Here is a 20,983-nt window from a genome sequence, read left to right on the forward strand (position 1 = left end):
CGCGAGCCGCCACCGCTCTTCTTGAGCAGGCTGAGGGAAGTGACCGCCTCCAAGACCTCAGCGGGGAGGGAGCCGTCGAACAGCGCCCCCATCTCGCTGTGGTTCTTCTGGACGTGTTTCTCCAAGTAGGGCGCCGACACGAAGAGCTTGCTGCAGACAGGGCAGGACACGGCCTGCTCCATGCTGACAATGGCGGAAGTGCCGGTGCCAGGGGGTGGTGGCAGCAGCAGGGTGGGCGCTCAGGTGGAGGAGAGAGTGGCGGGACAGGTCAGCCTGACTCTCGCACAGCTTGCCGCACGTGTCACAGCGGTGGTGGTGATGCTGGGAATGATGGGTGGTGAGGGCTGCTGAGCTCTCCTCCTGCTTCATGTCTCTGTGACCAACCGCCTGTCGGCTGGGGTCAGGTGTTGCCCGACCGTAAGCCGATGCCGAGTTCTGCGTGCCTTCCATGCCTGATGATACACCCCCGTCGGTCCCTGCATTGCTCCCCCTCCTTCCCTCTCTCTTACACTTCACGCTCGTAAAATCGCTCGCCGCATCTCTGTTGACACCACCCATGCAGGCGACCGTTTTCTCACCCACCCCCACCTCAGAACCGACACCCGGCTTTGGCCCGTTCCCTGCAGCCACAAGCACGACATCCTTGACGCAACCTTCGCTGACCGTGACCGCCATGACCTCGTCGCCGGTCCGCGCGCGGCACTTGACCAGGTGCTTCTTGAGGCCGCTGCTGTCGGTAAAGCCCTTGCCGCAGCGCGAGCAGTTGTGGGGCTTGACGTCTGAGTGGACGCTCTCGTGGCGGCGCAAGCTGCTGGCCTCGATGAAGCCCTTGCCGCAGGTCTGGCACTTGAAGTCCCGCAGGCCCAGGTGGATCTTGACATGGCGCTTCAGCTTGGAGAAGTCCGTGAAGGCCTTGCCGCACTGCGGGCATGCGTGCTTGCCACCCACCGGTCGCCTGCCGTTTTCCAGGGATGAGCGATACTCTGCGTTCTTCTTCTCCTCTGCAGGGGGGTGGTGGTGCTTGGCAGCGCCATGTTCCGTCATTGCCAGGAACTGCAGGATCTGAGCGTTCTCTTCAGCCACCGATGGGAGCTTCTTCTGCTGCTGTGCCTGAGTGAGGAAGGAAACACACAACGCTTGCTTCAGCATCACTTCAGATACATATCGCGTGTACACACACACACACCCTTGTGTGATCATCGTAATGCTGCTAGACTAGAAATGAAAAGAATTCTAAACCTGCATTCCAAAACAACCAGCCAACCAATGTTCTTTCCCTTTTTAGTTTTTTAAAATTTTTTATATATATATACTTGTGACATCACCTTCCACTTGGAATCAGTTCCTGCGTTCTGTTGGGCACTATGCATCACTTACGGTAAATAAAGATTACTGATGAGGGGGGGGTAACTATGCTGCATCTACTCTTGTTTTCTCCCCTTCAGCACGGTAGCAGTTTGCACACAGGACAGGGAATCAGACCCCTGCCGGAGTCTGCACTAGAGGGTCATGGTATAGTGTGTGTGATTAAAAAAAGATTAAAGGCCCCATAGTCTTTTTTTTTTTTTTTTTTTGCTGCCCCATCATCTGCACCGTTTCAGTAGCATTACTTCCAAGCCACTCATTTAGATTACCCCATACATGGCCACACCCGGGTTCGTCCGTCACAGTTCCAGCGTCAGCAGTCCACAAGGAACCATCGATGTTAGGTCGCCAGGAGGCTACACACCAGAGGAGACCCTGCACTGCTGCTGAGTCACTTCGGTGGTGTTCAGTGGTGCCTGTTCTGTTTTAACATACTTAGGACACCACCCTACTAACGACAATAATGGCTTAGTCTCGGAGCCAGACTGAGTGAGCGTCCCTCCCAGAGTGGAGACCGCCACCACGCCCATCAAACAACAGCCACCCCATGAATCTGCCGACACTGACGACATTGACAGGACTCAACCCAAGCACGGAAGTGGAGGGGCATCGAAACTGAGGTCACCATGAGAGCAGGCCCCATAGTCTTCTGTGGCCACTGAGGCACTGAATTTATATCCACAGTGTCTAGGGCTCGGCATAAGATACCGAGGCCTAATCCTCTCCTTGAGAAAAAAAAAAAAAAAAGTTCTGAGGAGTTATCGTAACACATGAAATCAGTGATAAAATAAAAGTTAAGAACATGTCACATGCATATCTCAGTCCTTTTCTTCCCTTCTTTTTGAATTTTCCCCATACACACACACGCACACAAAGTTATTGACAACACACACACACACACACACAGTTATTGACAATACACACACACACATGCGTGCACACACACTTATTGATAACACACACACACACATACTGACAACACACACACACATACGCATATATTGACAACACACACACACACATATTGACAACATACACATATTGACAACACACACAAATATTGACAACACACACACTTATTGACAACACACACACACGCATATACTGACAACACACACACACATATTGACAACATACACATATAGACAAAACACTCAAATATTGATAACACACACACACACATATTGACAACAAACACACACATACACATATTACCAACACACACATCCTGACAACACACATATATTGACAACACACACACACACATACACACACACATACTGACATAACACACACGCATGCATGAACACTCACAACACACATACACACTCATGACACACACACACACTCATAACACACACACACACACACACACTCATGACACCAAACCAACCTGACAACTCTCAATCATCGAGGACGGGGACAGGGAAGGCGACAGGGACTGGGACAGAGGAGGGGGAGGAGGAGGAGGAGGAGGAGGAGGAACCCCCACCCCCACCACAGCCGACCCCGGTGACCCCTCGGCGCCAAAGCTGACAGTTTCCTGGCGACACGCTCGGCACCTCTGGGCCCGACGGTTACCCTCAGAGCTGGAGCTCAGCGAGTCGCTGGTCACTTGGTTCTCCTCCTTCTCCTCCTCCTCGTCGTCTTCATCGTCATCATCGTCGTCGTCGTTGATCACATCACCGCACTCAAAGCAGATCTGGCTGTCGCTCTTTTTCGGGGCTCTGCTCTCCACCTTCTTCTTACTCTTGAAGACAGAGAAGAAAAAAAGAGTATGGATCAGGAAAATTGTATAGAAAAGAAAAAAAATGATTGTGCCAAAAATACTTTAACTCTTTCCGGACGAAGGAATGCTCACGCATTCCTTCACAAAACGTATTCGGTTTCGGACGAAGGAATGGAATAGCATTCTCCGAAAGTAAAATTCCATCATGCGCTGTACACGTGATTTTGTGATTAGCCAAGCAGAGTGCGCTATTCTGGGTCACTCCACAATCGAATAGTATGATTGTTTAGTCTGGGATGTGTGGCCTGTCTCGCACACACGCTGACAAAGTCACTGACCGGTCGTCTGCTCGCGTGCCAGCCTGTTAGCAAAGCGGCCTCTTCTCAGAATGTTGTGAAGCGAACAAGGCAGTGACGGCAATATTTTAGGGTTGCCGAAGTACTTGAAATGCTACAAACTGAAGGGTCGGACATTGAAGAGGTGGATGATGACGAAGAAGAAAGCGAATTTAATGCAGAAAGCGAGCATGGGTATGGTGATTCAGGGTGAAAAATTGGCAGTATTTTCTACATATGGCAAAACTGTAAAAATAAGATGAGAAATTTGATTTTTTTTATATGTAATAGCTCAATACGTAATAAACCAGTTCTGAAAGTTTCATTTTCTTACACAGTATTTTGTATTTTTTGTAATTTTTTTCCAAACCCCTACAAATGGGCCGTCTGTGGGGAAAAGCAAGGGAGAAAACTTGTCGTCCCGAGTGAGTTAAAACAATATAACACTTAAAAAAAAAACACCCAAACAATCGTAATACTTAAAACTGGTCACATACATCACAATGCCAAATCGATAGACACTGAAAATCACAATACTTAAAATGAAGTCTTCTCCTCACCAAACAAACACATCGTTAAAATCACCCACCCACCCACCCACCCACCCGCCCCTCCTCAAACAAACACCTCAACAGCATACACAAAACATTTCAACCCACTCACAATACTTAAAAAATGAATCCCAATACTTAAAAAAACCGGTCACATACATCACAAGACCCAAATAATGGGTACTTCAAAATTGTATTCATGGTTTCATTTAAATTTTTTTTTTTTATCATCATTACTGAATTGTTACTGCTAAAATGTAACTGCATGTTAGTTATACATTTCTTAGTAGTTATCAACCTTTTCTGTCCCCCCCCCCCACCCCCACACACACATACACACACCCCGTCCCCCCTTTTAAAAAAAAAATCGTCTTATATCACTTATACAGTTACAGTGAAAAGACGCTAAACTAATAAACCCAAATAATGCACTGTGTCCCACATCACATGATAGAAGTCACAAGGGCGCACCCTCACCTCCAGAAGGTGGTGAAACTCCAGCATCCTGGGAGCCACGCTGCGAATCCTGTCCGGCACGACAACTCGGGCCCCCTCTCCCTCCCCCTCTTTCTGCACCTCCTCCTCCTCCTCCTCTTCCCATGAGGACACAGACCTTGCCGGCCGCGGACACACCGACGACACGCCCAACGATTCTCCCCGTACCAGCTCGCTCTCACCACGGCTTCCTCCACTGCCAACCTCCGACGTGTAAGATCCCCAAAGAAGGAGCTTCACTGAGGCGTCTCCTCTCAGCTCATCCTGACCTGCTGCTGCTGCTGCTGCTGCCCGGAGCGCGAGCTTGGCCTCGTCCCCGCTGTGCAGGGTGTGATCCAGTCTCGACTCGAGGAGGATCTGATCTGAGGGCTCCTTGTGGAGCACGTCCCTGCCTACTGCTTCTGTAGCCAGGTGCTGAGCTTTGTCGGAGGGTTCTGCAAGATCACTGGCAGTGACGATGTCCTCTCTGCTGCTGCCGTCACCTTCCAAGGAAGTCTCAATGCTGTTGTTGTTCAGCGCGTCTGCCGAAGACTTGCCCACGAACGACCTGATCCGATGGTGAAGGAAGAAAAAATGTTTTTTTTTTTTTAAATATTGGAAAATGGTCAACAGTGATGATGTCAAGATGAAATATTTCTGAATGTTTTTAAACGAATAGCAGACACATACAAAAAACACACAAATGCACACACAGAGATAGCAATGCACACACACAAACACATACACACACAGAGACATAAAGTGATACACACACACACACACACACACACACACATCCAGAGTGCTGGATTCTTGCTCAAGTTTCCTGAGTTTTATCCTTAGTTTCGGCATACCTTGTGGGTAAAGTATGGACATCTTTCCCATCTCCCAGGTCAACATATCTGCAAACCTGCTTAGTGCCTGAACCCCCTTCAAATATGCACATTAAAGATCCCATGATCCATGTCAGCGTTTGATAGGTTATGAGAAACAAGAACAAAACCCACCATGCACATCCCCCTGAAAACAAAAGTAAGGCTGCCTACATGACATGGTAAAAGATGGTCAAATGTGTAAAATCCCACTTGAAAGTTTTTGAGTGAATGTCAAGAGTTACAGCCCATGAACACATACGAAGGAGAAGAAGAAGGAAGAAGGAGAAGAAGGAGGAGGAGAAGGAGAAGGAGGAGGAGAAGAGAGGATGAGGGAGAATATAAGGAGAAGGAGAAAGAGGAGAAGCAGAAGGAGACGAAGAGGAAGAAGAAGAATACAGAAGAGGAGGAGGAAGAAGAAGAAAGAAGTTGAAGCAGAAGAAAAAGGAAAGGAAGACGAAAAAGAAAAAGAAGAAGTAGATGGAGAAGAAGAAAAAGAAGAATATGAAAAAGAAGAAGAAAGAGAAGAAGAGGGAGGAGGAGAAAAGAAGAAGACAAAGAAGAATAGGAGAAGAAGTAATATAATAATAATAATAATAATGGATACTTATATAGCACACTATCCAGAAATCTGCTCTAGGTGCTTTACAAAAACGCTTTTGATAATATAAAACATTATATCTATGTTACATACACACACCAAAATGTGACCACACACACACACACACACACACGCACGCACGCACGCACGCACACACACACACACTGCACACATACATTTTAACATACATGTGTATCTAACAGCTACCCTAACACATACGCACACATAGGCAGGCACAAACTTACATAAACACACGCACACACAATACACATTCATATACATGCATGTAGTTATGTACACATACATATGTATACACACATAGTCAAGCACACCTAACGAAAAAGGAAGTGGACCTGCCACAATTGAACTTATTGCTGAGGGAAAAGGTGAGTTTTGAGACGAGATTTAAAAGATGCGAGGGAATCAGAATGACGGAGGTTATCAGGGAGCTTGTTCCACGTCTTTGGAGAAGTAGGAGAAGAAGAAGAAGTAGAGGCAGAAGAAGAAAAAAGACAATGAAGAAGAAGAAGAAGAAGAAGAAGACGAACAACAAGAAAACAACAACAAGATGAGGATCTCACCTGTAAATCTCCACCAGCGAGTACGAGGTGGAAGAGTCCACCTCCATCAGAGGTAATCTCGCAAAGTCATCGTCATCGTCGTCGTCGACAACATCATCGTTGTCGTTGTCGTTGTCATAGGGGGTGACGTCGTGGTGGTGGTGGTGGTGGCGCTGGTCCCCCCGGGGGGGAAGCAAGCAGACATTGCGCTCGTGTCGCAGCATGGAGGCGCGCTCCGAGAACGGCCGCCCGCAACCCCGGCATGTGTAACGCTTCTCCCCAGTGTGGACGCGCAGGTGGCGCTTGTAGCTGCCGGACTCCGTGAAGCACTTGGAGCACACCTGTGGCAAGGCCACACACACACAGAGATTTAACTCTTTCACGCGACTTAAGTTGACTGGACAGTGCAACGCCACAGGCAACTTTTTAGCTGACTAGACAATAGTGGAGTGATGGCCTAGAGGTAACGCGTCCGCCTAGGAAGCGAGAGAATCTGAGCGCGCTGGTTCCAATCACGGCTCAGCCGCCGATATTTTCTCCCCCTCCACTCGACCTTGAGTGGTGGTCTGGACGCTAGTCATTCGGATGAGACGATAAACTGAGGTCCCGTGTGCAGCATGCACTTAGCGCACGTAAAAGAACCCACGGCAACAAAAGGGTTGTTCCTGGCAAAATTCTGTAGAAAAATCCACGTCAATAGGAAAAACAATGAAAACTGCACGCAGGAAAAAAAAGAAAAAAAAAAAAGAAAAAAAAAAGAAAAAAAAAAGGGTGGCGCTGTAGTATAGCGACATGCTCTCCCTGGGGACAGCAGCCCGAATTTCACACAGAGAAATCTGTTGTGATAAAAAGAAATACAAAATACAAAATACAAAAAATGCACCGCCACAGGTGACTTTTGTCGACATTGAAGGGGTCATTCTGATAAGACCATTTTTCACATGGTAACAAATCTTGACAGCTGCTGCCAGTTTCCCCCGCTTGATAGAACAATGACTAACCTTTTGCCCCCCCGACCGTGTTTGAAGTGAACAAGTCCACTATGTTGTTTTGACATGAACCGAAGCCTGTGACTGACCGAGAGCAATCGTTTCTAAAATATTTGGCACTGGGGAGTGGTTTTCACACAGAGAACTTGGTGGTGAAAGAGGGCGCAATAGCCGAGTGGTTAAAGCGCCTGGTGGGTAAAGGGTGGAGATTTTTACGATCTCCCAGGTCAACATATGTGCAGACCTGCTAGTGCCTGAACCCCCTTCGTGTGTATATGCAAGCAGAAGATCAAATACGCACGTTAAAGATCCTGTAATCCATGTCAGCGTTCGGTGGGTTATGGAAACAAGAACATACCCAGCATGCACACCCCCAAAAACGGAGTATGGCTGCCTACATGGCGGGGTAAAAACGGTCATACACGTAAAAGCCCACTCGTGTGCATACGAGTGAATGCAGAAGAAGAAGAAGGTGGTGAAAGAGTTAAGGCGTCTTCATTTTTTTCTCTTTTTTTTCCTACATTTTTTTTTTCTGCTGCCCTGTCACCTGCACTGTTCCAGCAGCAGCATCACTCCCATGCCGCTCATTCTGAGTCCCTCATCCATACACAGCCACACCTGGGTTTGTCAGCTGTGGTCTCAGCATGAGCAGTCCACAGGGAACCATCCGAGGGTTTGGCCGCCAGGAGGCCACCCAGCAGAGGAAACTCTGCGCTGCTGCTGAGTCAACTGGTGGTGTCCAGTAGCACCTGTTCTGCTTTAATGTGTGTAGGACACCACCACCTACTCAGCCCCCTATTGATGAGAATAATTACTGCTTAGTGAGCTTCTCCAAAGAGTGAAGACCACCACACCCCTCCAACAAGAGTACCCACCCCATGAATCTGCTGGTCCTGGAGACCTTGATCGGACTCACCCCAAGCATGGATGTGGAGGGGGCTCGAAACTAATGGTCATCATGAGCAAAGGGCATGAAAGGCCATAGAACAATTTCTTCACATTTGAGGATACAGTTTTTAGGCTGTCCAGAGAAAGGATTTAATTTTTTTTTTTTTTTTTTCTCCATTTTTTTAACCTTTTACGTTTAATCTAACATACTTACCGTGACCCATGGTTGCAAAGATCTGATTCCTGTCCTGTGCAAAATACTACTTCATCCAACCAGAGAGAGAAATCTTAAGTAGCCTCTCTTGTAACGCAGTACTGCCAGATTGCTTCCCTCAATTTTCCCCACAGACAATCCATTTATATAGGTTAGTAAAAAAAAAAAAAAAAAAAAAAAAAGTTATTACAAGTTGAGAAATCTTCTTCTTCTTCTTCGTTCGTGGGCTGCAGCTCCCACGTTCACTCGTATGCACCCGAGTGGGCTTTTACGTGTATGACCGTTTTTACCCCGCCATGTAGGCAGTCATACTCCGTTTTCTGGGGTAGTTGAGAAATCAAATAGGATCAGTAAAACAATAAGTTATCTGTGGACAAATTATAACATTTTCCATCCTCCCGTGAAAAGTAGAAAATATCCTCAAATTTTTGTTCTGAGCTACACAACCTCCTTGCTGTCATCCCGTGTCTCATCAACATCAGAGCCTTCTGTTGGATGCATTTAAAGAACTGCATATTGCTGCTAAAAAGTTGGCTGTATCGCTCAGCTTGTCTGACGTGTGGCTGCAAAGAAACTGCGTGCAGACTCCAATGTTGACATTTGTATTTGTACTTGCATTTCTTTTTATCACAACAGATTTCTCTGTGTGAAATTCAGGCTGTTCTCCCCAGGGAGAGCGCGTCGCTACACTACAGCGCCACCCATCCTTTTTTATTTTTTCCTGCGTGCAGTTTTATTTGTTTTTCCTATTGAAGTGGATTTTTTTGCGTAATTTTACCAGGAACAACCCCTTAGTTGCTGTGGGTTCTTTTACGTGCGCTAAGTGCATGCTGCATACGGGACCTCGGTTTATCATCTCATCCGAATGACTAGTGTCCGGACCACCACTCAAGGTCGAGTGGAGGGGGAGAAAATATCGGCGGCTGAGCCGTGATTCGAACCAGCGAGCTCAGATTCTCTTGCTTCTTAGGCGGACACGTTACCTCTAGGCCATCACTCCACAAGCACTCTACATGCACATCAGTCACCAAGGCGTATCTCTTGTTTGTTCACATTTTTCTGTTAACACTCAACCCACAGGTCATGAATTTTTTTCTATTTTTCCATAACATGTATGGCTATTTCGGAACAGCAGGCAGCTTTCTACTGGGTGTCAGTCGTGTCCGAACATGACCACCCGAACAGCAGAGGAGGCATCTGCTGTCCTGACTGTCTGGGCTGAAATCTGATTGTAGTGGAGAAAGTGTCTTGCCCCAAGTTACATCCCCACTCTCTCTCTCGGCCAAGAGGGTTTTTGGACAGTCAGCTTTGGGATGGCTCCCAAAGGCCAAATAGCCCCCAAGAGCCAGCACAATACTGCCTCCTAATTTCTGAGTCATAGTCCTTCACAAAGAGACGAAGCTGTAAAAGACTTCCAAATGCAGTGGAGAAACCATTGATCATACAGCTCTCGTGTTGCTGTTGGCCCCACTGTAAGCTTATGTCAGTCTGTGATATAAGCCGAGCTGCGTAACAGCTGGCCATACAACGTAAGCCATCCTTTCACAACTACAATTTTTCCTCAAACGACTTCCAGACCTCAGTACGACTATACGCACAGCATTCCTGATGACTTCCAGACCTTAGTGTGACTATACACAAAGCAGTCTCACCTGGCAGACAAAGGGCTTTTCCCCTGTGTGCGTCTTGACGTGCCGCTTGAGGGAGCTCTTGTCGATGAAGGACTTGCTGCACGCGTCGAAGGGACACTTGTGCACCTTGGCGCTCTGACCCAAGTGTGTCTTCTTGTGGCGGCCGAAGCTGCCCACGTCCGCAAAGCTCTTCTTGCACACCTCGCAGCTGGAAATTGGGGATGAGAGGATTAGTGCGGCACTGCAATGTGCCGTGGCCAAGGCTGGGTGGAAAAATGAATGAATGATAATGGATACTTATATAGCGCCTATCCTCAGTTGGAGACCATGCTATGAGTGCTTTGTAAACACGGAGTCATATGCACAACAGGCTGCCTACCTGGACAGAGCCGACTGACGGCTGCCATTTGGGCGCTTGTCATTTGTTTCCTGTGTCATTCAATCAGGTTTCAGTTACACACATACACTCATTCATACAGACATGAAACATCTTATGTGCATGACCGTTTTGTTCATTTACCCCGCCATTTAGGCAGCCATACTCCATTTTCAGGGATGTGCATCCTGGGAATGCTCTTGTTTCCATAATTCCCCCAAGAAAACACTGATATGGATTGTGGGATCTTTAACATGCGTATTGAATCTTCTGCATGGCCTGTACACTTAAACAGGGTTCAGGCATGAGAAAGCCTACAAACTTTAACTCTCTCCGGACGAAGGAATGCTCACGCATTCCCACACAAAACGTATTCGGATTCGGACGAAGGAATGGAATAGCATTCCTCGAAAGTAAAATTCCATCACGCGCTGTACACGTGATTTTGTTATTAGCCAAGCAGAGTGTGCTATTCTGGGTCACTCCACAATCGAACAGTATGATTGGTCAGCCCAGCATGTGTGGCCTGTCTCGCACACACGCTGACAAAGTCACTGACCGGTCGTCTGCTCGCGTACCAGCCTGTTAGCAAAGCGGGCTCTTCTCAGAATGTTGTGAAGCGAACAAGGCAGCGATGGCAATGTTTTAGGGTTGCCGAAGTATTTCAAATGCTACAAAGTGAAGGGTCGGACATTGGAGAGGTGGATGATGACGAAGAAGAAAGCGAATTTAATGCAGAAAGCGAGCATGGGTATGGTGATTCGGGGTGAAAAATTGGCAGTATTTTCTACATATGGCAAAACTGTAAAAATACGATGAAAAATTTGATTATTTTATATGTACTAGCTCAACACATAATAAACCAGTTCTGAAAGTTTAATTTTCTTACACAGTGTTTTGTATTTTTTGTAATTTTTTTCCAAACCCTTACAAATGGGCCGTCTGTGGGGCAAAGCAAGGGAGAAAACTTGTCGTCCCGAGTGAGTTAAGCTGATTTTGGATTGGGAAAAAAATTTCCAACCTTCACCCACCAAGCGCCAAAACCAGGGATCAAATTCAGGAAACTGGTGAGAATCCAATACTCGAACGAAACAAAACTACCCGGAAAATGAGGGAAATGAGATAACTTCTTCTTCTTCTTCTGCGTTCACTCGTATGCACACGAGTGGGCTTTTACGTGTATGACCGTTTTTACCCCGCCATGTAGGCAGCCATACTCCGTTTTCGGGGGTGTGCATGCTGGGTATGTTCTTGTTTCCATAACCCTCAGAACGCTGACATGGATTACAGGATCTTTAACGTGCGTATTTGATCTTCTGCTTGCATATACACACGAAGGGGGTTCAGGCACTAGCAGATTTGCACATATGTTGATCTGGGACATCGTAAAAATCTCCACCCTTTACCCACCAGGCGCCGTCACCGTGATTCGAACCCGGGACCCTCAGATTGACAGTCCAACGCTTTAACCACTCGGCTATTGCACCCGTCGAAATGAGATAACAATTAACATGCTTTTTTTTTTTTGGACGGGCACAACAGCTGAGTGGTTAAAGTGTTGGGACTTTCAACCTGAGGGTCCCAGGTTCGAATCTCAGTTAACGGTGCCTGGTGGGCAAAGGGTGGAGACTTTTCTGATCCCCCAGGTCTACCTATGTGGAGACCTGTTAGTGCCTGAACCCCCCTTCGTGTGTGTATATGCATGCAAGAAAATCAAATACACACGATAAAGTCTGAAACGTTTCATAATAACAGTCATACAGGTTAACAAAAAAAGTTAAGGACCACTTAGGAACTTGCAAGAAATAACAACAACAACAACAACAACAAAAGAAAAAAAACCAAGAAAATAAAATAAATTAAAAAATAATAATAGATAAATACATAAAAATACTAGTACTACTACTACTACTATTTATAAGGCGTAAAATCTCAATGAAGTTAAATGTAAGCGCGAAAAAAAACCCCAAACAACAATGATAATAAATAAATGTAAAACATGCAGACAAACATACACACACACAAGCATGGCCACTTATAACCTGAGGTGTTTTCTCGCACCTGCACTTTACTATAAAAAAAACAACAACAAAAACAACAGCTATCATTCATACAAACCACTGAACAATTGCCATTTGTCTGGCTGAAACATACATTTTTCAAACGCATTTTTTCAAGCTGTTCATTGCGCACGTGTGACTGAAACAGCCGTCAGTGTGTTCGGTGGTAGACCAAAATGAAGCCTGCATGATGCAAATCATCTCTTAATTGTTTTCACATTTGAACAGTATTTCATACCACGCCCCCGTTCTTTGGAATCAACTTTCCCAGCCTCTCCGTCACTCATCTTCGCGGAGGTCTTTCCAATCCAGTCTGAGAGAGGACCCACCGTTTCCCCTCCTGAATAATTCTCAACAGCTTATCCCTTTCCCGTATGAACTAAAATGACAATCGGTGGGTGAGTGAGGTTTGAGAGTTTCAGAATTCATAGGCTGTATTTTTGATTGTGTACTGTTTATCATTGTGTACTATGACGTGTGTGTGTGTGTGTGTGTGTGCTTGCACACGTGCTTGTGTGTGTTGTGTGTGTGTTTGGGTGTGTGTCTGTGGGGTAAGGGGGTGAATAATTTAATAATGTTTCATATCTTGTGTCTAATTTTTCCTTTTTGATATTTATGTGTGTTTTTTTTGTTGTTTTTTTTTACAGTTCTATTTGTAAACGCCTGGGGTTTTCTTTCAATATACAGCGTAAATGCTCATAACAATAATGAAACATATCTGCTTGAAAGTGTTCCTTAACTTTTCGTGAACCCTATACATTGTTGTAGACATACATACCTGAAAGGTTTCTCCCCAGTGTGTATGCGGACGTGGCGAGTCAGGCTGCACTTCTCACGGAAACTTTTCCCGCACTGCTGACACCTGTGGAATATAATAATAATAATAAAAAGCGTTCATTTGTGTGTGTGTGTGTGTGTGTATGTGTGTGTGCGTGCGTGCGTGCGTGCGTGTGTGTGTGCCATGGAAGCTGTGATACATAGACTAGAAATGAGTGTGTGGAGAAGGGGGGTAGAGGAGGTGCAGGGTAATGTGGTGTGTGTGTGTGTGTGTGTGTGTGTGTGTTGGAGCTCATGTACGTTTATATGTATTTGACTGTGCTTTCATATCTGTGAAACTGCATGTTTGGTGCATATCTGTTATGCATGTGTGGGTGTATGTGTGAATGTGTGTCTTCATGTTTTACATTTATTTGCTTACTTATCATCATTGTTGTCTTATTTATTTATTTATTATTATTATTTTATTATTATTATCATTACTACTACCTTTTTCTTTTATATCATAACTATTATTTATTTATTTGTTTATGTAAGCTTATCTATTATTTATTCACCTTTTTTTTTCTTCTCAAGGCCTGACTAAGCGCCTTGGGTTACGCTGCTGGTCAGGCATCTGCTTGGCAGAGGTGGTGTAGTGTATATGGATTTGTCCGAACGCAGTGACGCCTCCTTGAGCTACTGAAACTGAAACTAATAATATTAATCTGACTGTTACCTTTTGAAACTTCCTCGTGTCAACTCAAGAACCCATGGTGAACGGTTCTTTCCTCTTTGCTGCTCCTCATATTTTGGAACAAACCTTCCCTGTCATATCCGTGCAGCTGATTCTATCTCTAGCTTTTCGCTCTTCACTAATAAAAAACTCAACTTTAAAAAAAACAACTATCCATAAGCACTCTCAGCCTCCTCCCTCTCCAACACCATCCGTGTCACTGTCAGCTCACTTTTGGATGTATGAAGAGTGAGAGAGAGAGGGGCATGAGTGTTTTGAGAAAGAGTGGTCATGAATGATTTATATAATTATTTGTAATATTTTCTTTCATGTAAAGTGCCCTGGGCTCTTAGAGAGAAAGGGTGCTCTATAAATGTATATTATTATTATTACTAATATATATATATATATATATATATATATAAATAAAAGGACATACAGGCAAATACACATGGACAGCTAATACCCATCCCAGTGTCCACGATAACACTCCCTTAACTCTATAACAAAACACTTTAAAACAGCACATCGTAGACTGGAAATAAGAGTTAAAAAAAAAAGAAGAAAAAAGAAGAAAAAAAAGGGCTATCAAAGCTTGCCAGGAAAAAACACACAAAAACACTGATACCTGGTACCCATCCCAGTGTTTATGATAGCACTACCAAAACTCCTCTGCAAACCAGCGCATTGTAGACTGGAAATGAAGGTTCCCCCCCCCACCCCCCAAACCCCTCCCCCAAAAAAGGTATCAAAGCTAGCCAGAAAAAAGAAAGGGCAATAGACTGTAGTGTTTGTAGTAGTCTAGTACTGTCTTGGTGTGTAGTTACACACACATATATATATATATATCATTATATGTGTTGCTGTTTTCATGTGCAGAGGTATGTTATTCATCATGCACTATTGTACACATGTGTTGTTTCATGTATGTCGCTTACGGCCCGTTACATGCGGAGTTTGCGCCATAAAAATTATAAGTGGAGTCTGCGCCATATAAGTACTGGGAGTTTGCACCATATAAGTACCATTTATTATTATCATTAAACCGGGCCAATGATTTCTTTTCTCAGAGCCTGACTAAGCGTGTTGGGTTACGCTGCTGGTCAGGCATCTGCTTAGCAGATGTGGTGTAGCGTATGTAAATGGAATTGTCCTAACGCAGTGACGCCTCCTTGAGTTACTGACACGGATACTGATACTGCTTACCTGAAAAGCTTTTCCCCAGTGTGCAGTCGCAGGTGTTTCCCGAAGAGCGCGGCGTCCGGGCAGGTCTTGTTGCAGACGTCGCACCTGAAGGCCGCCTGCTCCCCAGAATGCACCAGCATGTGCTCCTGGAGATGCTCCCCGCTGGCCAGACCCTTCTCGCACAGGGGGCAGACGAAGCGCTCGGGTGGAGGAGGGGGTGCGGCAGAGGACGGGGGGGTCAGGCGTAGTTCTTCGTCGTCCATGACGCTCGTCGCCAAGGACTTCATCGTCGGGTCTTTGTCGTCGTCGTCTTCTTTGTCGTCGTCTTCTTCGTCTTCTGCCGAGGAAGGTGGCGCCTCCGTTTTGCTGTCCTCCTCACCATCTCATCATTATTGTCCTGGCTGACAGTTAATAAGATGTTATTCTTATTATTTCTTCACTTATTATCATTATTTTTGGTGCTGTCTCATCATCTGCACTATTCCCAGTGGCATTTCTCTCACACACCGCTCAAGATCTTATCCTTCCTTCTTCTCGTCATTTAGACTTGATTTCTAGCGGGTTTTTTTTTTTTTTTTTTTTAAATGTGCCCCAGAATTTGAAGCATTTTTACTACTTCACTGATGATGATGAATGATGATGGGGTCATTGGGGTGGGGTGGGTGGTGGTGGTGGTGGGGCGATGAAATTGCTGCTATAATCATTCACTAGAACTAGTAGAAGACAGTCCAAGGAGGGGTACAGTGTTTGGGGATTTGGAGGGGGGAGGGATAAAGAAAAATAACAACTAAATTATGAAGATAAACAAACATGTTTCATTTTTTTTTTAATAAACTATGATAGTTGATTTATATCTGTAAAAAACAACAACAAAAAACCCCTACCACCACCACCACCAACAAAAAACCTCTAAGTTTATTCAATAACTGCTAATATTTCAAGACTGTCTACATTGGGGAAACTTTACTCATCCAAAATCTTGTCCCATGTTTTGCGTATTACACAACATGGTTCAAAATGATGTCAGTGGTCAACACCCAAATGCCCCTGACTTGAATAAAAAAACAACAACAACCCAACAACATTGAAGACAGCTGGGCTCAGACATGCGTACAGACCACTCTCCATGTAGGGATAGCACAAGGATGTTCTGGTCCAAAAGGTCAGGAGACAAAGACTGCCAGATGCAGCCCGCCAGAATCCGCAGTATTTTTATTTTCGAGTGTTAATTCACTCACAGACAAATACAACATGAACATGAGAGACACTAGAAAACAGATGACCACCAGTGATCAAATCAGTTATGAGCCTTGATCAGTTGATTGATGTGACTTTCTTTCGACATTTCAAAATATCTGAGATGACAAGCACGCCCTCTCCCCCTTGGCCCCCCAACTTGTTTTGGAGCCCTAAGTTATTGATAGACAATACGTCAGAGCAACATAACAGTGATATAATGGGCAACAGCCCTATGACAACTAATAACTAAATCAGTTAGATGTATCTATTTAAAAAAATAACAGTGATATAATGGGCAACAGCCCTATGACAACTAATAACTAAATCAGTTAGATGTATCTATTTCAAAAACTTGAAAATATCTTGAGATTATTCCTCCCTGCTTCCAATGTAAAAAAAAAAATTCCCAAAAGTTATTGACAGATAATGCATCAGAGCAACATAACAGTCATAACTATATATTGCACAAAAGATGACCAGATGTGTCATTCTTTCAACACTAGAAAATGCCTGAGACACGCCCCCTCCCATTCCCGACTTGTTTTGGGTTTTAGTTACTGACATACAATACATCAGAGATTTATCCTTACCGAATTGGACAACACATGACCACTAATTACTAAATCAAAACTAAGATGTGATGCTCTCTGAATAACTTTAAAAAGAAAAATAGAAGAAAAAAAGAAGAAAAGCTGAGCATAAAATCAAAGAACATTAAACCAGCGAGACACTATGATGCTCTTTTAGGTTGTGTGGAAATGGCATACCAGTCTCTTTAGACTGTGCTTAGTTATATGGTTCACTGGTTTCTGTAATTGCATTTAAGCTGAGTCAGCATTCTTTAGAACTGTAGCATTGACTCTCATTTAGTGATTTACTGGTTTAAGCTGTGCATAATTACAACATGGGCAGAAATGGGTAAATACTGCAGTTAACCCTCTAACATTATCCATAAACACACATATGTATACAAGTCACACACACACACACCACACACAAACGTGACAGCTGATATTTGCCTTTATTTTTATTACATGTAATATTGTAGTAATATCAATGCACAAAACTTTCTGGCTTTGCAACTTTCACAAATTACAGTTCACTCACTTCCACTCAGCTTTTCAGTATTCATTTCTTGATACAAAATATTATGCTTGCACGCGCGCACGCGCATGCACACACACACACACACAGTCTATACACACATCTATGGCTTTTAGTTGTGATTTTACTTTGTGAAGTTCCTCTTGTGTATTGTTTATACCACAAATTAATTTATCTTTTTGGGGATAGTAAAATATTCTCTGAAAGACAAAATGTAAAAAAAAAAGGAAATCAACTAATCAAATTTAATTTTACATGTTGAGGTAATAATTTCATTAAAATGATGTAACCACTACCTGTAACATAATCTCATTTGATAGAATTAATTAAATACAATTCAATTTTACTGTCTAAACAATCCAAAGTAACGGTGACGACGATGATATGCCAAAGCTATTCGTCACTCATGGATAGCATCCTCTCAACTGCTCGCGGGAAATCAGCTGATCGATTGATATTCCACTCAGCTCATTCCACACGTAAACACTTGCACGTGGGCCGTTTTTATAGCATAACCGTTGTAAACATTTACATGAAATACACTCACCATAGCCGCGGATAAATTCAAAGCTGGTTCTCACGAAACAAAATGGAGCAACGGTGCTGAGTCTGTACCAGGGGACAACTTGACCTCGATTGTCTCACTGTCGGACGGACAAAGCCCCTGCAGTTGACTTCGGAGGCGGAGGACAAAAACAACTTCAAAAACTTTTTGTCAACAGATTTCTTCCAGTAAACCTTTGCCAAACTCCTTAAACACTCTTCGTGGAGGAAGTAAAATTGCATCTTTAAAAACTGCAACAGCATACAGATTCAGCGACTGGGATGGGGGGAACATCCACGAAAGGAGGCGAAGATATGACAACGACGACGACATAGATCCGCCATCGCTGCTGAATACAGCGGCGTCGTGCATCACCCACCACGACCCAACGGTCGTCATCATTCGAGAAAACTTTAGCGAACTCTTCACAGCCAACCTAATTGATTTTTTCTACACTGTTCATATAAATTTTAAACTAAACTGTCTCTAAATAAGTACTTACCACGTGATAATAACTTTTCGAAGTTTATTTTGATGAACTTTCAACTTTTTTATGTTGGGTGAATGGAGAGAATTGACAGAGTTGTATCCCTTGAGATGGGCTGGGAAGTGGGGGGAGAGGATGGGTTATTCTGATTGGCTCTTCGTGCCCTCTCTTGAAGAATTATGCAAATTTCCTTTGGCCGTGCAAGATTCATTTTCATTGGTTGAAAATGCACGCTCCTTCGCCAGTCTTAAAATAAATAAATAAATAAATCGCCGTACAACAGTGTCATCAGCCAAACAACTGATGATACATGAATCAGTAGCATCTCGTGTTACGTTACAAATGTGCCGTTTGAGGCAAACTTCTCACCCTCAACTCTGTGAAAAGTCCTTGTGCGTCGCACAGGAAAGATGTTCGCCAGGATTCCGCCTCTCCTCAGCCGTCTGACGTTTGTGTGTCAAAGCCTGGGCATCTGCAAACGATTTTCCTGTCCATTCTGCAATGTTGTCGATCTATCGCTTTTTCTGTCTTCTTTCTGTCTCCCTCCCTCAACAATTCCTTGGAGGATTGTTTTAGCAAGGCTATTCGATCTTGATACGTGGTTTCTGACCAACTACTACAACTACCATTTTTACAACAACAACTATTACTACTACTACTACTATTATCAGCGTAGCATTCAGTTCAGATCTTCATAAGGGTCATGCAGTGTGCTGCTTGATGATTTGGCGCACTTGTTCATTGGTAATGTGATGAGTGTATCTGGTGTTAAGTATCCTGCGTTGACATAAGTTTACATTTGGGCCAACAGCAAAGTGAGAGCTGTATTATCAATGGTTTCTCCAGTCAATGGGAAACCATTTACAGCTTAGTCTTTTGTGAAGGACTATGACTCTCAAACTAGGAGGCAAAATTGCACTGGGTCTTCGAGCTGCAGCCTTGTGGGCGAGCTGGCCTTTGGGAACCATCCCAACGTCGACTGTCCTAAAACCCTCTTGGCCGAGAGAGTGGGGATGTACTTGGGCAAGACACTCTCCACTATAATCAAATTCTAGCCCAAATAGTCGGAACAGCAGTTGCCTCCTCTGCTGTTCTGATGGTCATAGTCGAACACGACTGACTATCATATATATATATATATATATATATATATATATATATATATATATATATATATATATACATATATCCTGCGTTGTGTGTGTGTGTGTGTGTGTGTGTGTGTGTGTGTGTGTTGGGGCTCATGTACGTTTATGTGTATTTGACTGTGCTTTCATATCTGTGAAACTGCACTGTTTGTTGCATATCTTTTATGCATGTGTGTGTGTGTGTGTGTGTGTGAATACTGATGTGTGTGCATGTTTTACATTTATCAGTTTGCTTATTTATCATCATTGTTGTCTTTTTTTGTGTGTGCGCAGAGTTGACTTCATCAAGATTTTGCGCCTTGTAAATATTATAATTATTAGTAGTAGTATTTTTATGTATTTATCTATTCTTTTTATTTATTATTATTTTTTTTAATTTATTTTTTTTTCTCTCAAGGCCTGACTAAGCGCGTTGGGTTACGCTGCTGGTCACGTGAGGCATCTGCTTGGCAGATGTGGTGTAGCGTATACTGGATTTGACCGAACACAGTGACGCCTCCTTGACTGAGCTACTGATACTGATAAAACCTCATTTCCAGGGCTTTTTTTTTTCTTTCTTTCTTTCTTTCTTTCCAAATCCGCCGTGAAGGCCCATGTCAGTCTCGCAAGCATACAGGAAGGTGGAATTATATACTGAAACCAGTGCACCCATGAGTCTGATTGATATTGCTGTCTTACAATACAGGTTGCAGCCACAGTGGACAGTACACTGATGTCGCATGCCTTAGCTTCGGAGGACTTCTGGTTCAGACTGGATCCCGGCTTTCAGTTGTGATTGCTGATGGTCAGTGGAGTCCAGGCAGGTGAACTGTTCATGAACAGTTCCTACACTGGTTCTGTCCCTGGACAGCTTTATCAGCAGTGGTGGTGTTGTGGCTGGCGGCCAACGGTAGATTGCCGGCGGGTCTTTTCGGCGCTTGTTTCCATACCGTATCTTAATTGTCGAAGTTCGCGCCCCATGATACTGATGTTTGCATTTCAGGTGTAGTCAGTTGTACGTACTCTTTTTATCACAACAGATTTCTCTGTCAGTGTGAAATTCGGCCTGCTCTTCCCAGGGAGAGCGCGTCGCTACACTGACAGCGCCACCAAATTTTTTGTATGTTTTTCTGCCAGCAATTTTATTTGTTTTCATATCG

General features: G+C 44.2%; 1 protein-coding gene across 1 annotated transcript in view; it reads right to left on the reverse strand.

Annotated features, from left to right (window-relative positions):
• The window catches only part of LOC143276853 (uncharacterized), a 28,949-nt gene extending 10,671 nt beyond the window's left edge, over positions 1-18,278 (reverse strand). The window contains exons 1-8 of the mRNA XM_076581510.1: positions 18,213-18,278; positions 15,344-15,723; positions 13,424-13,507; positions 10,231-10,417; positions 6,509-6,828; positions 4,458-5,022; positions 2,759-3,115; positions 82-1,110 (exon numbers count right to left, since the gene is read on the reverse strand). Of these exons, the coding sequence (XP_076437625.1) occupies positions 82-1,110; positions 2,759-3,115; positions 4,458-5,022; positions 6,509-6,828; positions 10,231-10,417; positions 13,424-13,507; positions 15,344-15,609 (2,808 nt within the window). The 5' untranslated portion in view covers positions 15,610-15,723; positions 18,213-18,278. The remainder of the gene's footprint in view (positions 1-81; positions 1,111-2,758; positions 3,116-4,457; positions 5,023-6,508; positions 6,829-10,230; positions 10,418-13,423; positions 13,508-15,343; positions 15,724-18,212) is intronic.
• Positions 18,279-20,983: the final 2,705 nt, after the last annotated feature.

This window comes from Babylonia areolata, chromosome 33 (genome assembly GCF_041734735.1).
Source record: "Babylonia areolata isolate BAREFJ2019XMU chromosome 33, ASM4173473v1, whole genome shotgun sequence".
NCBI lineage: Eukaryota > Metazoa > Mollusca > Gastropoda > Neogastropoda > Buccinidae > Babylonia > Babylonia areolata.